We start from the raw sequence: 22302 nt of genomic DNA on the forward strand, positions 1-22302 counted from the left end.
ATAGACTTTCAGATGGTATTAAATTTTGCATAGGTTTTGATATAGAAAAAATAAATTTAATGGTGTTAGAAGAAAAAAAGTTTGATTTTTTCACTTTTTTCGTGAAAAATGATTGTTTTCAATAAATTATTTTGTATACTTTTTACGTATTGGACAAATCTAAGTTTGGTTTTATTCCTTAGAAAAAATATTAAACTTTATTATGTAATTTTTTTGTAAGCTTTTCATATAGAAAATTCATAAAATTAGAAAAAAAGGTATTTTTGTAGCTTTTACCTTTAAATTATGATTAATGTCAAAAAGTTATTCCGTTTTTCTACAAAACATACAGATATAAAAATTTAATTAAATTTAATTTAAAGAATAAATCTTTGGCTTAAGTACTTTACTATAAGAATTATTATCTTATACATTTTTTTACAAGATAGTTGACAAATAAATACTTTTTAGATAATTTTTGTTCAACAAAAGCCTACAACCAGTTTTCTTATTACGTTATCACTTAAAATCATCGTGCGTAATCCGACTTTACAGACAACCATTTTTTTTTTCAATTTCGTCCTTTTCATCCTTTATGATCTAACACCTCAAATGTGAAAGATATAAGCATAAAATTGCTCTAAACATAATGTGCACAGAATTATAGATAGAGTTAAGAATTCTAAGCTTTTCTGACATACTTCTTTAAGAGGGATTTAAGACCATATTAAGTAGACAAAAGCCACAATTTTGCGTTTCAATAGAAGGAATTAAGGAAAATAAAACAATAAAGAAGCAATGCAGATTAGGTAAATAAAGATCAAAAAATTACATACTAATTAAAAACTTATTAAAGAATGAATTAAGAAGTATCATATACTGAAAATATACAATTTCATTTCACCAAATTCCTTTATTATTTTTCTAATTAAAAAATTTCCTTTCTCTTTTTGTATATTTGCAGACTAAACCGACGCTCTGGTTGTGCGACAACAGCTGCTGGCGGTTGTAATCCAAATAGTGGACAAACCTCCTCAAATCTACGCTTTCGCAACAGTACTAGCTCAGCGATGGCAGCTGCCGGATCGGCGGCCAAATTCACATTCGTATTCGATCCGGCGGGCCGACTCTGCTACTATTGGTCAATGGTTGTTAGTTTAGCATTTTTGTACAATTTCTGGGTGATAATCTACCGGTTCGCCTTCCAAGAGATCAACGGCAAAACCATTGTCGTCTGGTTTTGCCTTGATTACCTCTCGGACTTTCTGTATCTTGTAGATATACTCTTCCACTTTCGAACCGGCTACCTCGAGGATGGTGTCCTACAAACTGACTCCTCGAAACTACGCCAACACTACATGAACTCAACGACATTCTACATAGATTGCCTGTGTCTACTGCCATTAGATTTTTTATACTTATCGATCGGTTTTAATTCGATATTGCGCTCGTTTCGTTTAGTCAAGATCTATCGGTTTTGGGCGTTCATGGATCGCACTGAACGCCACACGAACTATCCAAATTTATTCCGATCAACGGCACTCATACATTATCTGCTTGTGATATTCCATTGGAACGGATGTTTATATCATATTATTCATAAGAACAACGGTTTCGGGTCAAGGAATTGGGTGTACCACGACTCGGAGTCGGCCGATGTAGTTAAACAGTATTTACAGAGTTATTATTGGTGTACGTTAGCTTTAACGACGATCGGTGATTTGCCAAAGCCCCGGTCGAAGGGTGAATATGTGTTTGTGATAATGCAGTTGCTTTTCGGTTTAATGTTGTTTGCAACGGTATTGGGGCATGTGGCGAACATTGTGACATCGGTTAGTGCGGCGCGTAAGGAATTTCAAGGTGAGTTATCCTTCATTTTTGTTCTTGTAAATCAAAATAAATTTAATAATAATAAATTCTTCGTCCTTTTGTGTATCTTTTTCATATTTTTATTTGATTAATTGTTGCTATTGTATATGGCTCTTTCTCTGTCTTAAGAAGAACACAAAAAAAAAATGATAAATGATATGCGTGAATTGGTTGCACAGTTATTCGGAATAAATCTAGGTTAGGTACCTGCTGCCTCTCTCGAGTGGGTGGTTAACTGAATATTTATTGTGGGCTTTATATAGAAATGTGTATATAAATCCTGTGGAAGTAAAACGAAAGGGTGTGTCAGCAGCGGAAAGAGAGTGTATCTCATTTATCATTTATGTGTTTTTTTTTTTTTTCTTTAACATTGCCGCTGATAAGAGATTTGTTTTGTGGGTGAATGGAAATTAAGTGAAAGCAAGGCAAATTGCGTTTAAGGACGAAAGGTGAGCCTGACAGATATCTATTAGTCGAACAAAAGGATGCCTTAATCTACATGATTTTTATAAAAATATCTTACATTTATAAAAGTATTACTGTGAGAGTCTGGGGATGTAAACATTAAGACAAGCTGACAAAATTATGGGTTAGGATATAAAGTGTTTTTAGTTCAAAAGGATATTTATGGGGTCTCTTGTTGTATTGATTTCAATACGTATTTTTGAGTAAAATTTAAAGTTTAGTTAAACTGCGAAACTGCAATCCTAGTTTGAGATTTATTTTTCTTCTTCTATGAAATTTAATAACTTATTTGTTATTTATTTATTCATTAAAAAAATTTGATTTAAATCGACACTATATTTGTAAACTTTTTGTCAAACATAGTATAACTGTAAAAAGTATTGTTTCATATTAAATCAGCCATAATTGGCACTCAAAAAAAATATCAATAAATTGATTTTGGTCACTCGATTTCATGAGAATCAACAAGAACAAACATTTATTTGAAATTTTAAAGATAAGTTCTTTATTCTTTATAAAAATCTGTTTTCTTAGTGAGATTTAAATCAAATTTGATTTATTTTCTTTTTGAAATTATATCAAAATTTTATATTTCATTAAATTAAAAAAAAAAAATAATTTAGTACTAAATTAAATATTAAAAAAAAAAAAAACAAAATGAACTTATTCCTCATCAAAAACGTCCTTGCAATATCATAATAAAGGATCTTAAAGAATTGTTGTTTTTCCAAATTTTGATATGCTCTGAATATGAAAACTTATCCAAATCTCGACTGAAAAGGTAAAGTATCTTAAGTCGACTTAAGATGTTTCGCGTTTTTTTTTGTTGACCCTCAGTGCCATCCTAAAGGCCACGGTTCTGTCTTATCGGCATCTTTCTATCTCACCCCTTGGCTTTTTTATGCACAAAAACAATTTCATGTTCAAATTGCACATAGGTATTCAAAACCTTAAGTAGACTTAAGATTATATTGGGTTAAGACTTTTTTAACTATTATGAAATCTTAAATTATCTTATGTTGACTTAAGATATTTTCGCGTGCAAGCAGAAATAAAAGTCATCCTTAAGTTGACATAAGATAAAATACTTTAAAAAATTCCGAAAGAGTGTAAAAAGGCAAATCATATTATGTCAACTTAGAGTTTGGAAATTAATATAAAATACAATTTATAGAAAAGCCAAACTATCTTAAGTCATATTTTTCCTTATAACGGGAAAAATATTAAAAATATCTTTTTGAAAAAAAAAATCATAAAATTTGACATCTAAATGTTTTATACAATTAAATCTACACTTGAAAGAATTTTTGGGAGGCAGCTTTGAAAAATCATACGTTACCTTTTCAGTCGAGAAATATCTTTTTGGTAGATAACAACTCAGCTCCAATTTAAACTGAAATTATGCTTTGAAAAATAAAATTCTATTAAAATGCAGCCATTTTGGAGCCGCATTCTTAATAATAAAGGTTGGAAACTTTTTTATATTCCCATACTACTAATGACTTTGAATTTCGTTAAAAAATGGCAGTGCAAATGATTTTTTACACCAAAAATCATCAAAGAACCCACTCTGTGCGGGTTGAAAAAAGAAGGATCATTTAGGTACTTATCACTTTCATTTGTACATATGCAACTCTGATGTACATTTATGTTTGTTTGTACTAGCATAACTTTTAAACTACTTATCATAGTTTGACAAAGGTGTTTTTGGCTTCGTCTTATTTATCTGGTGGTTAAAGGCTATAAAAGTCTCTCTAATTATCAAGCCTTCAAGAGGAAATCTATTAGTAAACCATTATCCTTATATTACTAACAATTCAAAATCTTACTTCTATCATTTTTTCATGTTAAATTTTAAGCTTAAAAAATTTCATTTCAGAAATGGGATGGCTTTTGTTCGCCGTTTATGAACTGAAACCTAGAGGTCTGGGTCCTCTGTTTAATGCCAAAACTTGACTTTTAATCCTTTTTTAACTTTTAATGAAATTCAGTGGTTGCACATTAATTCACTTAGAACTTTTATCGTTTATATGTTTGAACAAATAGAACATTTTTGAATCACTGTACCTATATCATACAAATGTAATTGAATCCTTTAGAAAATTTCTTTATTATAAGACTTTTTAGACATGTAAAAGTTCATAAACTAAATCTTAAATATAGACCAGGGTCGATAATTTTTGAAACCAAAAAAAAATTATAGTAGAATGAAACCCATTGGAAAAGGAGGTGAATATGATGAAAATAAAAGGAAAAATAAATTACGGGCGAGCCGAGTTCGGGAAGTGGGTGGGTTGAGTTTTTAATGGTAAAAAATGGTATATCTCGATTTCCGGCAAAACTACAAATCCTATAGAAAAAAGTTGTATGGCAAAGTTGTAGGTAATAAAAAGATCTACAACTTCTGCATCAACAATTTTTTCACATAACCTCAAAATTTATGTGAAAAATTCAAAAAAACCGAGTTTTTGGTTTTTCATTTTTATCTTTTTCAAAAACAAAAATTTTTCTACGAAATTTGGTGAAAACTTACCTTATTATGTCCCAAATACACTGTAATTTATTTGATTTAAAATATTAATTTGTTTACCTTAATTTGACTTAATACCAAAAAAACACCCTAATTTTCAATCGAAATTTCACGTGTCATAATATCAGCTTTTTTCAAAAAGTCGGTGTACATTTCGTTCGTTAAAATGTCTATTTTCTGATGGTGTAAAAAAAATTTACATTAATTTACTATAGAACATGTTCTCGTAAAATTCAAAAAATGAAAAAGCTTGAATTCGAAAAAAATTTTTTATCATTGCTTACAATTTTGGCCTATTTATTCAAATTTACACTTTAATTACTCAAAAAACGTAAGATTTCATGTAACATTGATAAATGAAATGCCCACCGACTTTTTGAAAAAAAGCTGATATTTTGACACGTGAATTTTCGATTGGAAATTAGGGTGTTTTTTTGGTATTAAGTCAAAATAAGGTAAACAAATTAATATTTTAAATCAAATAAATTACAGTGTATTTGGGACATAATAAGGTAAGTTTTCACCAAATTTCGTAGAAAAATTTTTGTTTTTGAAAAAGATAAAAATGAAAAACCAAAAACTCGGTTTTTTTGAATTTTTCACATAAATTTTGAGGTTATGTGAAAAAATTGTTGATGCAAAAGTTGTAGATCCTTTTATTACCTACAACTTTGCCATACAGCTTTTTTCTATAGGATTTGTAGTTTTGCCGGAAATCGAGATATACCATTTTTTACCATTAAAAACTCAACCCACCCACTTGACGAACTCGGCTCGCCCGTAATTTATTTTTCCTTTAATTTTCATCATATTCACCTCCTTTTCCAATGGGTTTCATTCTACTATGATTTTTTTGTACTTTTTAATGTTTTTGAAGGCATCGGCACTGGTCTAATAATGACTTCCCAAGTTTAAGTTTAGAAACCAAATTGCTTTCATAATAAATTGCCTTGTGTTGTTTAATATTTTACGAAACATAAAATATATATATGTATAATATAAATAAATTGTATTGATTGGTATTGATTGATTTAAATTTCAAAAACTTACATGAACAACATTCAATTGTATAAAACCTAGGAGCTACCAATATTATTATTATTATCACAATCGTATAAGGAAATTAAATTTCCTCTTTCTACTCTCTCCGATAACAAACAAAACCATTCTCTCCTACCTAATTTTAAAAGCTATCAAAACCAGAAAATATTATATAAACTTATTATTGAAAATTTTGTTTGGTTTATATTTTTTGTATTTACTATGTAGGTAATTCCAAAATTTTAAAACCCAATTCCGACCAAGTCCTACAAAATTTTCAAACACAAAAGAGTCTTATTAGTAAAATGGCTTTTCATTGAAAAAACAATTCAATAAATAAAACTTAATAATAAGTACAAAGTCGATTTGTTTAGGAAATATTATTTTCTTTGAATTTTGTTTACCAAATTTGTTTATGGTAAGAAAATTATAAAGAAAAAAAAAATATATATATAAACGACGATAACTTTAACGTAAATTGAAAAATAAATTTGGGTCATCAACTTTATGTTTATTTTTATATGAACCAACAACAACAAACTTTTTTTTTCTACTTTTTTTTTAAACTTTAATTTTATGCCTTTTGTTGTAAGGATTTCCTTTAGAATTATTATTCTCTTTGGCTAATAGCTAAAAGCTCTACTACAAAATGATGTTGAGGTATGGTTGATAGTGATGGTGTTTGTCGGTGCTAGACAAAGTTCTGATTAAAAGTTGGCAGTCTGTCGACGAGCTCTCCCTCACACAAGTTGTGAGTTTTCCAATTTAACGCGTCACTTCATTTCTACGAGAGTACTATACCATTTTTTAAACTCACCTCTTCCCTCTTCCCAGAATCCAAACTATACTCGCAGGTAAAAGGTATACCTTGAGTTGGCTGAAGCCCCCCCTTAATTCCCCTCTCATTCTCTCACTTCTTTCAACACTTAATTAATTTAAACCTTTTCATATTCTGTGGCTCAACTGCGACTAACCAACCACTTTAATGGATATAAAGCAAAGTTCCAGTGTTGCCAACTGAGTTTTATTAATGTAGATTTTTTCTTTTTTATTTGCCGCACAGGATCTCTCAGTCTCCTTACAAAGTTGGCAATAATGTTTCAAATTCTCGTTCTTCCATTTCGAAGGTTAAAAGAAGTTAAACAAAAAAAAAGAAAAATATTTTTTTTTGTAGCAGATTCTCTTCAGCAGATTAAACCGAATGCCGACAAAGTTTACCCTGACTGATGATAGCACTTTTGACATGTGTACCGAGGATATAAATTGTGTGGCCTGTCATCCTCATACAATGGATGAGAATGATTCGCTGCTCCACTCCGTTTCGTTACATAATCATATCTCACCTATTTCGTCAGAGCAGCGGCGGCAGCGCCACCTACATTAGGGTGGGCCGAAAAACCTTTTTTTCAAATTTTGGGTTCTAATAGTGAAAATATGGTGCCAATTAGGACTGATAGTGCGTGTTTAAAATATTATCCCAATCGGTTAAGGATAACTGCCTCCGGATCAGGCTTAAAGTTTCGAAATAATGGTCGAAATCCTACTAGTATGCAAAGGAGGGAATATCACGCCTTTTATATATTTATTGGGAAATTCGTTACATTATTGTTTTTTTGCTTATATTTCTGCTAAACCATCAGTTTTAGGTCATATTATTTCTTTATTTTCTTTATCAAACTAATTTTCACATTTCATTCAAAATTGCAAAGACAAATTAAATCAGTACGTTACTTTCCATTTCAATAAGCTTTAAAAATTTAAATCTATTTTTCCAAGGCATACTACGTATAGCATAATTTTTTTTTGAAAAAGTCGTTATTTATAATTGCAACAAGATTTTTTAGTCGTTCAGCTGTGCTAGATCAAACAAGTGCTTCTTTGATTTTTAAAATGATTCGCACGCGGAAAGCTTTTAAGTGTCCTATATTTGGTGCTACAAGTGATTTTAAATATAATGTGCTTCCAACTTATGAAGCTGTTATAAAGTGCTACCAGTGGACTCGTTTTGAAATTAAAGAGACTAAAAATTCGAAAAAAGAACCAAAATTTCAAGAAGTTGCTGATATTCTGACTGTGAAAATAGAAAATATATGGAGAAAAGCATCACTTCCCGTTTCATCAAAGGTAAGAGTGCAACAAATGCTTAAAGCTTACCACCAAAAGTTCAAAAATATTTTAAAATCTCATCCTAAAATACCTAAAAAGCGTTTGGAAGACTTCCTCGCTTCCAGCAAATCTTTGTTTGATATTTCTTCATGCAAGTGCTCAGATTTAACTATATGTATTTGTCCTAAAGAAAAAAAAGTTCCTTCGAATGAGCAAAGTTTTTTAACCGACCAAAGAACTGCACGAAATATGATAATTGGAAACACAGATGGCTACAACAAAGAAAAATCAAAACTGTCTAGAAAGGATACTTAAGCGGGAAATGCAAAGAAAAAATAACTCTCAAGCAGCAGTCATGCCTGCCAGTGCCAGTGCTTCTTTCGTCGAAAGCTCCTCGTCCTCATATTCTGCATGTGATACATCCTCGTCGAGCGCCGAAGATTATTATCAACCAGTAAAAACAAAGAAACTGAAGAAAGAATCTCCTGTTTCTTTAAACTTTTCAGCTTTGTCTCAAACCTGTGATCGTTACGGTGTGTCAGATAGAGCAGCTTCAGCTATAGCCTCGGTTGTTCATCAACATCATTGATAATCAAAAAGTTCGCCAAATACCTGCACTATACTTTGATGGTCGTAAGGACAAAACAATGGTCAATAATAAAAAAGGCGGAAAATATTATAGAGAAACCATTATTGAAGAACATATCGTCGCCCTAGTATTGGGTTGCCGTATAGGCTATTGAAAACCTATGTATATACGTCAACCCAATTCTAGGGCAACGATATTTCATTAATTAAAGAACCAGATAGCAAGTACTTGGGCTATGTCACACCAGAAAATGGAACAGCTAAATCTATAGAAAGAGCAATAGTAAATTTTTTCTTAACAGAAAATGCACCTTTGGATCATTTGATGGCTATAGGATGTGATGGAACTAACGTCAACGTTGGCAAGTTTGGTGGTGTAATAAGATTAGTAGAAAAAACATTGAACAGACCTCTACAGTGGCTAACAGCTAGCAGTTGCAGGATTTCGAAATATTCCTGGTGAAATGCCACAAATAGACACGAAAGATCTCAGTTCTGACCAACTGTATTTGTACAAAATAGTATCGGCCGTTATATCTGGTGAATGCCCTGAAGACTTGGCTAACAAATCGCCTGGAAAAATGTCACATGCCAGATAGCTAACGCGGGCAAATAGGATTCTTCATCTTTACATTGCAACATCAGACCCTTCTGATAAACTGGTTTGTTTAGCAACTTATGTTGTAAAAGTTTACGCTCCATCTTGGTTTGATATTAAAAGCCACCCAAGTTGCAAAGATGGAGCAAGAAATTTATGGCAATTAGTATGGAGGTCTCGTTATTTAACAAAAGAACTAAAGGCTGTTACTGACCCGGTAATACAACGCAACAGTTACTTTGCTCATCCAGAAAATCTTCTGTTAGCAATGTTAACAGACTCTGAAAAACACATTAGAGAATTGGCTCTGCGTCGTATTCTGAAAGCACGAGGTGAAAATTCACAAAAGTTGAGGCTTTTCCAGGTTCCATTTGTAAACATGGATGCAAAAACTTATTACAATCTTATTAACTGGCAGACTCATGTTACAGAACCACCAATCCTGAAGCAAATCTCTAACGAAGACCTTCAATCTCTTATAGCACGAGGAGAAGACAACAAATTATCATTTTTACGTTTACCTTGCCACACTCAAGCAGTTGAGAGGTCAGTGAAAACTGTTACTGAAGCCTCGGGAAGTCTGTGCACAAAATCAGCTCGTGAAGGCCTCATTAAAGCAAAAATTGAGTCTCGTAAACTTATGCAAAAAATTGACAGCAAAAAGGATTTTTGTGTTAAATAAAATGTCTTCGAACTATTGTACTACTTTATGTGACTTTAACTTATTGATTTAATGGAATGAATTTTCAGATTGTTTAAGTTTATATTTTTGATTAATTACCTGTTTCCTTCGATTTAAAATAAATAAAAAAAAACTCAGATATATGAAATTTAAATATTTTTTAAAAATTTCAGGGCCAATCCGGAGGCAGAAGATAACATCTGTTTTGTATGAAACTTTCTAAACTAGTATGTATAACCATAAGGCATATTTTAATTGCTATTAGAAGTAAAAAAAACGAAAAAAATTTTTTTTCATACAAAAGTGGCCCACCCTAACCTACATCCCATCGTCATATTTATCATTCGGCACTCTCACAAACTCAGGGTTAGATTAATACTAACTCTCAATGAGATCCTTTACTTTATACATGTCCTGAAAAAAGAGGGGGGATGTAGTTCAAATTCGATATGAGGGAGTATATGAAAATAATAATATTATAGAGGTAACGAACGAACAAACGAAAAAAGAGAAGAAGAAAAAAAAAATCTGACAGGACTCCAAATGAAGGATGTGAATCAATATTATTATCGGCTTAATGGAGCGGCAGGATTGGATTAAGATTTACGTTTTGCTGTCTAGGAACTTATGTATGATGACAGTGGGTTACTGTTGTTGTTGTTGTTATTGGTGAAATTGGTAGAAGAAAAGTGCTAAGCAACCCCTAATAGGAGAGTTTATACCCTCCAATTCCACTACCAATCCACCATCGCTGCAGCCGCCATCATTCCATTTGGTTACTTATTTATCAAAATAAGTGAGAGTGATGAGGAACGTGTGCCTTATGATTAACGATAAGTGGGTCGGTGAATAGGTGCTACATGAATAGTAATTCATTATCATCTTCTTCTTCTTCTATGTGTGTTTGTTTACTGATGAGAGCTTGATTGCAACATGTGTCGTACAAGAGATTGGATTAATCATCAAAATGATGTGAACATTTTGATTTGAGATGGTTTTGAAATGGTGGTTGGAGAGATTTCTCTTCTTTTTGATTTTGTCTGGTTTCTGGGTATAGGTAAAATGGTTTCTTGTAAAACTCTGCATGTAATCACGAATATATTGTTTTCTTTATTAAAAAGGATCTGGGGATTAATAAAAATAATTTAAAAAGTCTTTTGTAAAGATTGTAATGTAATGTAATTTATATGATTTTTATGAAGGAAAAGAAATTTCGGCGTAATACAAATTTAGACGACCAAAAATTATTAAAATATTTCATAATGTCCTTGAAAGCGTATATGAGCTATAAAAGTTGCACCATTTCAACCTTGTTTAAGTGGGCTTAATGTTCAGTTCGACGGACTGTCACACCAGTGGTTCTGGGTTAAAATCCAGCTTCCATCTTTTTAGACTTTTTTTTAAGGACCTTTGTTTTATTGGATAATAATAACGAATTTGTGCCACAACATCTAATGAAGGATCAATGGCTTGTGACTTACAACTAGGGTTGTAAAAAATATTTATATTTTTTGAATGCATTTGTTTTCCATTAAAAAAAATAATTCTTACAACCAAAAAAATTTGCATTAAAAAAAATGTTATTGCATTGAAAAATAAATTGCACGACTGGGGTCGCACGTACTTGCTCTTAGAGTTAAAGTTGCTTAAATTTTATAGACTTTTTATATAGAAATTCGGAAAAAAAAATAAAATTCGTTTTAAAAAAAAAATAAAATAAAATCTGAAATTAAATTGCCCTCCAAAACAAGTATGCAGTTTTGATTAATATATTAACATGCATTTTTAGAAAAAAAATTTTAAAAATCGTTAGAGCCGTTTTTTAAAAAACTAATTTTTTATAAATAATTTTTTGGAAAAAAAGTTTTAAAATAAAATTGGTATGCCATTTTGTAGAAATCACTAATCAACATCTAAAAACAAAATTTCAAAAAAATTCAATGTCCCGTTTTCGAAAATTTGATTTTTCAAAAAAAAAATTTCAAAATTTTTTTAAAAATCCAAAAATTATTTTTTGCAAAATTTTGTTTTTGGTTTATATTTAAATTATGTAAATGCTTCATCACAAAAAGTTTCGTTGAAATCGAATAAGCACTTTCGGAGATAATCGGATTTGAAAAAAACCGTTCTATGGCAGGTACCGTTAATAATGATTTTCAAAAAAAAATTTTTTCATTGAAAGATAAATTTTAGCTTAAAACTTACATTTGAATTTTTTAAACAAAATCGTTGGAGCCGTTTTTGAGATATTTCAATTTTACTAAAATCGGTATATGACAAGTACCGTTATTTTTGGTCCAAAAAAATTAATTCCAAAAACCCCTCTGGAGAGTCGCCAAATAACGCTACATACCAAGTTTGACATTAATCGGTCCATCCGTTTAGGCTGTAGCTCCTTATACAGACAGACAGACAGACAGACTGACAGACTGACAGACTGACAGACTGACAGACAGACTGACAGACAGACAGACAGACAGACAGACGGACTTCCAGGACCCACTTTTTTGGCATTGTCTACCATCGTAATGTCATGGAAAAATGTTATCTCAACTTTTTTTTTTTGTACGAATGCATAACTTGATATATAGTACCTATATCGCAAGTAAAAAAATCAATGCAAAATGTATGCATAAATGCATATACATTAAATATTTTTTTTTTTTTAAATATTCTTCGCATTTTTTAAAATTTTGACATTACGTTCAATGTTATAGTTGTATGATAAAATAGTCAAAATTGTAAAAAAAATTCTAGGAATATTAAAAAATAAAAGAGGTTGTCTGTAAAGCCGGTTTACTGACGATGGTTTTACGTGATAACGTCATCAGAAAACAGGTTGTGTGCTTTTGTTTAAAATGAGTCAATTGAAGCGTTTACTTATTTCAAACAATCATAATTTACAAGAAAAAGCTAAAAAAAAAAAAATACCTTTTTAATTTCTCATTACATTAATTTTTTTTATTTTAAAAGCTTACAAAAAAAATTATGCAATTTAAAAGCCAAGTATTTCTTCTTAAGAATAAAACCATTTTTAAATTTTTACAATGCGCAAAAAGTATAAAAATAATTTATTGAAAACAATCATTTTCATCAAAAAAAGCAAAAAAAAAAACATGAATTTTTATCTTCTCACGTCATTAATTCCATTTTTTTCCCTAACAACCTATAAAAACTTTTATACTTTCTGAAAGCTTATTGTATTAGCTCAAAATATATATATCAATCAGTCTATGAGACATCTACAAAAAGAGGTAGAATTTTTTGAACTCGATCAAATTTCATTAAAAAAAGCAAAAAAAAACATTTACTTTTATGTTCTCACGCTATGGAATCAATTTTTTTGTTTGAGAACCTATACAAAATGTATATCATGTGAAAGCTTATTATTTCACCTTTCATATGACGTATCAATCTCATTTTAAAGATGCCTACAAGAGAAGTTAGAATTTTTTAAAGTCAACCATGTCGAATTTCCAAAATGAGATTAGGGTACCTCCCACACTGGTGGCTGTTCGGGGGGCAACAGATCTATACTGGAGTTTTGAGGTTTTTCACAAGTTTCTTGATTTAACATTGTGTAGCTTGTAGTTAGTCTACCGTTATGAGTGATATACCAAATGAAAGGTAATTGTATCAGGATGTTCTATCTGCTCTTGGTCAAAAGTTATAAAAGTGTTTACAAAAATGATGACGCACACGTATAGTCGTAGTCATGGTCTATCATTACTCCATATACTTTATTGCTTTATCTATTAAAAAAAAAAGATAAAAATGAAAAACGATGAAAATCGATTAAAAACGGTCAAAAAACGTGTTTTTTAGAAACTTGTTTCTTCCGTTATTCAGTCAAAACTCATTAAACGATTCCAAATTCTTGCACATGTATACATAAAGCTAAAACCTACATGTCCTATAAGTTTCAGATTTTTTGAACACTCCAAAAGAAAGCTAAAAATCAAAAATTACCCAAAAATACCCCTAAAAAACAAGGTGTTTTTCAAAAATTCATATTTCGAAACGCAGAGTGTTAGAAAAAATTTCGAATCAGATGCCTAATTTTTTTTCCTCGTTTTTCACCTGGCACCTTTAGAATTGTCAAAAAAAATTTCCTTTACCCACCATTTTGTCATAGCCCCAACACATGTAAAACATTCAAACAAAACTTTATAGCTTAGTTTCAAATTTTTTTAGAATTTTTTCTTAAATGCAGTTATTCTTTAATTAGTCTCATCTATCTATAGCAGAAAAAAATGGTGTCACTTTTCTGTGGTGGCTGCCATGGTTCATCGATTTATAAGACGTTATCACGTCAAAAAAAAAAATATTTAATGCACACATTTTGCAATGATTTTTTTTTTCAATGCAGATTTTTTTTAATGCAAAAAATTTTTATTTCCAATAAAAATTTTGTTTTCAATGCAAATACTTTTCAGTTGCAATCATTTTTTTTCAATTGCAATTAAAAATTTTTTTTGCAGCAAATATTCAATATTTAAATTTCAAATGCAATTCGTCGCCTGAGAATTGTTTTGTCGTATACGCCAATTTTGGAATTTTGGGAAATCGCATTTTAAGGTTTGAACTTTTATAAAAAAAAAACTGGCCGATAGATTTTTTTCAATTTTTAATAGAATATTTTGTGCGATATTTTCTTTATATTTATGTTGTCAAAATTGTCACATCTATTTTAGTTTTCAAATTATCAAGGTTTTTATCCAAAATCAGTTTGTCGTAAACGCCACCAAAATCAACTTTTTTTCCATCCCATACACGTACGACAAAGTAGACGCACGTACGACATTCCAATATTAAAAAATAAATAAAAACATTTTCACAGTTCGTTTTTATTTATTAATTAAACATTTAAAAAAATAGTTTCTTATTACATAGAAGTAGTATTGGTTTGACTTAGAGGCTCAATTATTAAAATAAATAGATAAATAAAGAAAAACCAAAAAATATGACCATAAACATAAAAAAAAAATTGAAAAAATGTCAACAAAAAATAAAAGTCATCCTATGGCTATGAAATATGAAAGAAATAAAATAAAAATAAACCAAGTTTGGTTAAATTAATAAATTAATATATGGTCATAAATAAAAGTAAACTAAATAAATATCAAACTAAAGAATTTATTCTAATTTTTTGATTTGAATAACGCTTCATAATATTCTTGGTCTGATTTAGGCATTAATATGAAAAGGCTTTTAATATCAATAATCTTATCCTTAGTTATCGAGTTAGATTTTTTAGTAATTTGAAGACATTGGCTGAACAAATTTACAGGAGTTGCTGTGGTAGACTTTTTATATGTTTTAAATATTGATGAGCTTTTATATTCCACTTTTCTACCGCTCGCTTTATAAAATAGTGTAAAAGTATCATCAGTATCATCAATTTGCAAAGCAATAACGCAAATTTAGCGAAGAACAATGGCGCCTTAAAAAAATAATTTTCGACCAGCAGGTGTTTTTTGCGAGCGGGTGCAATAAAAAAACTCACAGCAACCCTTTTTCGCTTCGTTCACGATAACGCGCGTGAACGAAGAGGCGCCACGGGCTCAGCGCCCACGACTACAGTCGACTTGTTGATCTTGTGTGTTCGATACAAGATCAATAAGTATACAGCAATAAAACAGCAACCTTTTTTTCACTTTACTTCGTTGAAGACAGCGCGCGCGAACGAAGTGACAAGATCAATAAGTGTACAACAATAAAACAATAAAACTGCGACCTTTTTTCACTTCGCTCAAGACAACGAGCTTGAACGAAGCGGCGCCCGCGACCGACGGTCGACTTCTTGATCTTGTGTTCGATAGAAGATCAACAAGTGTACATAGGATGTACATTTGTACATAGTACATAGGAGGATGAGGTCAAGTATCTAGCGGCAGGAACAAACGACAAGAACCATGACAAAATATACAACATTTGAGATGTCTCTCAGATGCACTTATTTCTTCCTTGCACCACTAGGAATAGTGCAAAACCTTAAGTAGCGCAAAGCTTAATGCAGCCCTTAGTTTTTAAATTTGTTGTCCTTAAGCACATGAAGTCCTTATTTTCAATAAATATTATATTTATTATATTTGTTTATATTCTATTTGGGTCATATACCTTACCTACATACATGTAAGACAAAACAAGTTCGAAATTTTCTACCGTATCTGTTTTGTACGACGTACGACAAACCAATACTGAAGAAAAAAAAGCTGAAAAATACATAGAATTTTTGTCGTAAACGCCAAAAGTTGGCGCTTACGACAAACCAACGCTAATCCGATGCTTATTTTGTGGATATACGACAAAATGAACACTAATTATCTCAGTAACGGTAAACGATAGGACAAATCTGATAACAGAAATGAAAAGAGAACGTTCTAAAACCTATTACTACATATCCAGTTTAAAAAAGTGCATTTTGGCGTTTACGACAAAACAACTCTCGGGCGACGAATTGCAATTGATATTTTCACAACCCTGCTTAGATAATTTGCAAGAATAGAAGGTTCCTACAATTTACCGCCGAGCAGAAATACACTTTTTTTTACAATAACAGGTACTTTTTTTTACCAAAAAGTAACTGATACCTAAGGCATTAAAACTATTAAAATCTTCTAAATTTGTTTCCTCAAAGACTGCATATACAAATGAATCATCAAATATTTTTTCAACTTCGTTTTATTTGATATCAAAAGACAAAAAGTGTCAATATCAATTTTACCTTAAAATGACATTTTCCCTATAAAGTTCAATAATAATTTCCTTCTTGCAAACTGTTTGCGACAAAAATTTTATTTGAGAACATCAGCGCATATAACATACTTAACTTATAACCTCCTTATCCTGCCATATATATATTTCCACTTATACACCCAACTTTTATGCCATTACTCACATCAAACACGTTTACATTTCACTCTTTCTCTTTTACCTATGCAACTTATGTAGGTCCCTACTCTGTACGCGAGTTTCCATTAGACTTAGCAAAATTGCCTTTACCTTTGATTTTCAAGCGAAAGACAGATAGCTAAGTTAGGTTAGAAATAAGGTAGGTACTTTTTACTACTTCCTTTGAACTTCTTTGTTCAGAAGTTTTTTTATACTTTTTTTGTTCTTCTTTTTACAAGAGAAAACCACGATGGTTTAATCCTACTTGTCGTTTCTAATTTCCTCCATTGAGATAGAAAAACAAAAGGAAAAAAAGATAGAACTTTTCAAGAAGAAAAAAATAAAGAATCTTAAAAAAAACCACGATAAGTCTGGGGTGTTTTTTTTTTTTTTTTTTTGAGAGTGCAAAGATTTTTTTTTGTAGCTTTAATTTGACTTTACAGCACGGTAACACCCCTGGCGACAGGAAAAATCTTAAATTACAAAGAAAAATACTAGAAAGTCAGAGATGGCCGCGAGTTAAAAAAAAAAACTTATAATATTCTCCAACTTGAGTATAAAAAACAATGTTTTGGCTTTTTGTAGAATTAAGAGATTTTTTGAAATAAGTCAACTTAGTTGCAAATAATTTATCACAAACATCAATTTTGACAGGACTCGGTTATTTATTTTTTCAAACAATCTAGGTACATTTGAATCGTTTATTTCAGAAACGACATAAGTCCATGAGCATAAACTTTTCAGGAGCAACAAAAAACTGTTTTTTACTTAAAATTCCACAACACTTCAAATTTAGAGTATGCCGAGTTATAATCTAGCCTAAGATGCATTTAGAAAACTTTAAAATATAAACTTTTTTTTATGTCTTTGCGGGTTTTTAAGCCTTTAAAGTTGGTGGACTTATGTCGTTTCTGAAATAAACGAAATTTTTGTGGTAAAACTTTTGTTTTTATTAAGCTATAGTTTTTGAACCCTACTTTCGATTTTAATAAATTAAATAGCAGTAGATAGAGTAAATCTTTACCTTTTTATAGATGTATAACTTAAAGGCTTGCGTGTCATGATGTTTGCCAAAATAATTTAAAACTGGTAAAATGTCATATTATTCAAGAGTTAAAAATGCTGTCACCACCAGAAATCTGGCTATAACTTTTGAATCCTGAGTACAATTTTAATGAATTTAATAGATATAGATAGAGTAATTCTTTACCTTTTTATAGATATATAACAAAAGGGGGTGCGTGTCAAGATTGCTGCCAAAAATAATTTAAAACTGGTAAAAAGTCATGTATTTAACAGTCAAAAATGTTGTCACCGGGTGAAAATTTTCCATATATTTTGAACCCTTTTCTTTCATTTTTCGTATTTTGGGGGGTCTGACATACTTAATTTTTTTTTTTCAGAAGGTGAATAACTATACATAGGAACCTAAATGAGAAATTTCCAAAAAAAAAAAAATTTTGGAAAAAGTGGACTTATGCTGTTTCTGAAATAAACGATTCATTTATTAGTTCATTAAAGTCCCACAAAAAACAAAAGGGTCAGGGTAGGTATTTGGTACTTGTAAACTATCATGTATGTAATGATTTTCAAGAATTTGAAACCAATCAACCGGTCAGGAGAATTTAATTAAATGTTCATATTTCAAATGAACGCACTGTTACATAGTTTAAAATTTATCGATTGCGATTATTACTTTATTGGATATACATACAAGTGTTTACATATATGTATGAATCTGCTAATATATTGAAGAGCAGGTATCCTTTAATTTTAATCCTAAACTGATCCTTTGCAATAATTGAAATGGGACAAGGTTAATAAAGCCAATGCAGAATGCACAAGACATTAATTTGATATTCCTGTTTAATGTTGTAAACGAGTATATATGTGTCATCTGATGAATTGAATTATTTTCATAAGAATTTAAGTTTAAAATTGAAATTTTAAGCAAACAAAGAAAGGAATTTTCTTTTGTTTTAGAATAAAATACTTGCAAACAATAATGTAACATTATCCTGAAATTCCTTGAAATGTTCACTATTTATTCAAATTCAGGTTTTTTTTTTTTTGTAAATAAATAATTATTATTTTTAGTATCGTTAAAAATGATTATAAATTAAAATATAATGTTATTTAGTAGAATCAAATCCTTTCTATATTTTAATTTGTAAACTATGAACAAAAATCAGTACATAATCATCAAATGACATTAAAATTCATTATATTTTCATTTGAATTTGTATATGTATTAAAATTGTAAAATACTAATCATTTTGAATCAATAAAATTGATGCAACCGTGTATTATGTATAAATGCATTCGTGTTGATGTTAATTCAATAAAACTGATGATGGTAATGATGAGCATACTATACACAATTGTTTTAATCACTATCAAAAGGACAAACAAAATGATTATAATATTGATTTACATTCATTTTGAACTATTAATACATATGTATTTGAATAGAAATAACGATTAAGTTTTCAAAGTTATGGAGCTGTAAATAATAATATTAGTTTAAGAATTGTGTATTTGATTGATTGTTAAATTATTAAATCCTTTATAGTGTGTCTTGAAAATAATAATTAATGAAAAAGATACTTATTGCAAACTGTTTAGATTATACATACATACATAATGTATATTGTGAATTTCGTAAGGTCAGTAACGAGTGGCTCTAAATATTTCTCTAACTGAAAAATAATTGTGGAAACCATTGAAACCTATTTCAAAAACCATTTTGCCCAGTTGTTAGCCCCTCAATTTTACAATATAGTTACTAAATAAACCGGACCACTACACTGCCCATAATCTCGTAAAGGCCCTAACTACAAAATTTTCGATTATGATTTTTTTGCATAATAAGTCAGAAAAATTCCAAATATTTTTGAAATTTTTTTCATTTTTATATGCAAATTGCGATATTTGATTTTGTGGTTTCCTTTATAATTTAGAAGTAGGAAAAATGTAGTTAGAGCTTTTACGAGATTATGGGCAGTACATTCCTAAACTAAAAGCTCAGATATCGAGTTACAAATATATTTACAAAATATTGAACAAAGAGATGTTTATGGAATTCCTATTAATCCAGTCAAATAAGGATTTCTCCTCGGAATGAATGCTAATAGATATTTTTTTTGCTCTAAAAAAATCTCATGTCCGCAAGTCCTAATTTTGGAGGTTAAACTAAATTAGGTGCAGACTTAAAAAAATTAGCAAGAAAAGTCTAAATTTGTATATGTAATGTATACCAACATAAGCGACATGATTTAAAGGTATTTTTTAACACTTATTCCAAAAAAAAAACTCACAATAAGTCAACCTGACCATCCCTGAAAAGTAATGCACCTTATTCATGTTGATCTGTCACAAATATCTGAAGTGTTGTTTTTCAATTTTTTTAAATCTGCACCTTATCTTCAAACCAGGAAAATAAGGACTTGCTGACATGAGATTTTTGACATAAGATATAGAATATCCAAACAAAGATAGAAAAAAAAAATTAGCCTATTAGCACTGATTCCAAAATTGTACCAGGATGTTTTTTAGTGCATATCCCAAAATTTCCCCTTTTTTTCAAAAAATATCAGTTTTTCATAGATATAAATATTTTTTTCATTGCATTTTTTTGATTCCTAATAATAATGGATATGAAAACCTTCATGCAAAATTTGGTTCCTCTACCATAACTTTTAAGGGTTTTTGGGTAAGTTAGCAACTAAGTTGACAGATGAAAAACTGGTATAACTTTTTTCAGAGACGTCAGATTGTTTGGCATCAGCATTAAAAAATACCTCGAAAACATGTATCATATGTGTATATGTATAATACCATAGCCTATTTTTGCTAATTTTGAAAATCTCCTTTGGCACTTTGACCTTGAAAATCGCGACTCGCGGACATTAGATTTTTCTAGACTTTTGAGGTATGTTATAGAATGCCAAAACGAAGATATTGAGCAAAAAAATTCTTTTCTTTTTCTATTAGCATTCATTACGAGATTTACCCCTTTTTTCACCTTATTTTACTGTATTATATTGAATTTTTAAAATTTGCAACGTCTCATTTTTTGAGAACTCTCCTGAAGTTTTTTAGTAAAGTTCTAAATAAACACATAGTTCTACAATCTTTTGTTTGCCCAATCTTAATACAAAATAGAATAGTAATATCTATTTTTCAAATTTTAAGAAAAAAATATTGACCAATACTTTAAACCACAAAGTGGTTAATTGGGAAGAAACAAATAACCTTTTAAAGTATTTACAAGCGGGCTTTCGCATGTTTCTATGTTTGAATTTTTCATACTAAAACGATATCCTTCAAGGGTGCGTCTTAAATCCAATTTATAATTGATAATGTAACTAAAATCTTAAAAGGAGAAGTTAAAAAATGTGATGAACTTATTAGAGTGCTACATTACGCATACGATCTGGTCGTGGTCATATTAGCAAAATCCTCTTCCTCATTGTAATTGTAGCTCTTTATAAATCGGCTTCAAAACTTTTATGATAGGTTTATGGGATCTAAAATTTAACATTAGTAGCTAAGTTAAAAGTTTTTTTTATTTTTTAATCCATAAACAGCAGGATTTTACCTCTTAATAAGTGTTTTCTGGATTCAAAACCATTAGAATTCAATCGTATTTATTGAATAGATCCTTCTTGGTGCTTTTAAACAACTTTTGTGTTTATTGTGGAATACCAAAAGGAAGTCGTTTAGGTCCTATACTTTTTGTTCTTTTTTATAGATGACTTACCATCTGCTCATTTCCTACAATTATTTGTTAAATGGAGTTTTTTTGGCACATGTAAGTCAAGTTTCTGTCCTTGGTGTCTTATTTGTCGTAAACTGGAATTTATAGAACACATAATCTCCATAAATAATAAAGTCAATTCACTTCTTGATTGGATTAACAATGAGTTTGAGTTACATAAGTTTTCCTTTTCTTTTTATAACACCTCGACTCTCATGTTGAGTGTCATATAGCAAAACAAATTTTTCCACTTTGCCTTAACAGTCCTATGCAAGGATTACTTTTATGACCTTCCCCACACATTGACATATCTTCAATTGAGAACAGGCTCATCGCTGATTAGAGTAGTTTTCCGATGAAATCCCGACAAATCCAAAGGTAGGTTTTGACGTTAAAACAGATGTGTTTTCCTCCAAATCCCGCTAAAAAGGAATAATTTCGATAGTTAAGATGAACAGGTTTTGTTTTTATTTGTTCCCTACACCAAATATCTACTGATTTTTTTTTTTTACTTAAAGTTCGAAGATCAACTCTTTTGTTTATGGAGTATTTTCTTTGGGAAGTTCTTAATACTCCCCCATAGTGTTGTTGAACTGCCACGAGTAACTGAGTACCTGTTAAAGACCCTTCTTTACACAATTCATGATTTTTTTTTTTTTCGGAAACACTTGAATCCGCTGGCAACGAAAAGGGGTCTCTCAAGTGGCTGGTCCTTTATTATCATCTGTATAGTCGAAATAAAAAGAGGGTGAATTTTTAGTGAATAGTAGGCTATGAAGCTTTTTTTTTAA

The 22302-nt window shown here is 30.2% G+C and overlaps 1 protein-coding gene across 2 annotated transcripts in view; it reads left to right on the forward strand.

Moving 5' to 3' along the window:
* Positions 1-22302, forward strand: part of LOC129907214 (potassium/sodium hyperpolarization-activated cyclic nucleotide-gated channel 1) — a 355559-nt gene that overhangs the window by 269450 nt on the left and 63807 nt on the right. For both annotated transcript variants that reach the window (XM_055983311.1, XM_055983312.1), the window contains exon 5: positions 944-1839. In XM_055983311.1, the coding sequence (XP_055839286.1) occupies positions 944-1839 (896 nt within the window). The remainder of the gene's footprint in view (positions 1-943; positions 1840-22302) is intronic.

The sequence above is a fragment of the Episyrphus balteatus genome, chromosome 1, assembly GCF_945859705.1.
Source record: "Episyrphus balteatus chromosome 1, idEpiBalt1.1, whole genome shotgun sequence".
NCBI classification, from domain to species: Eukaryota; Metazoa; Arthropoda; class Insecta; order Diptera; family Syrphidae; genus Episyrphus; species Episyrphus balteatus.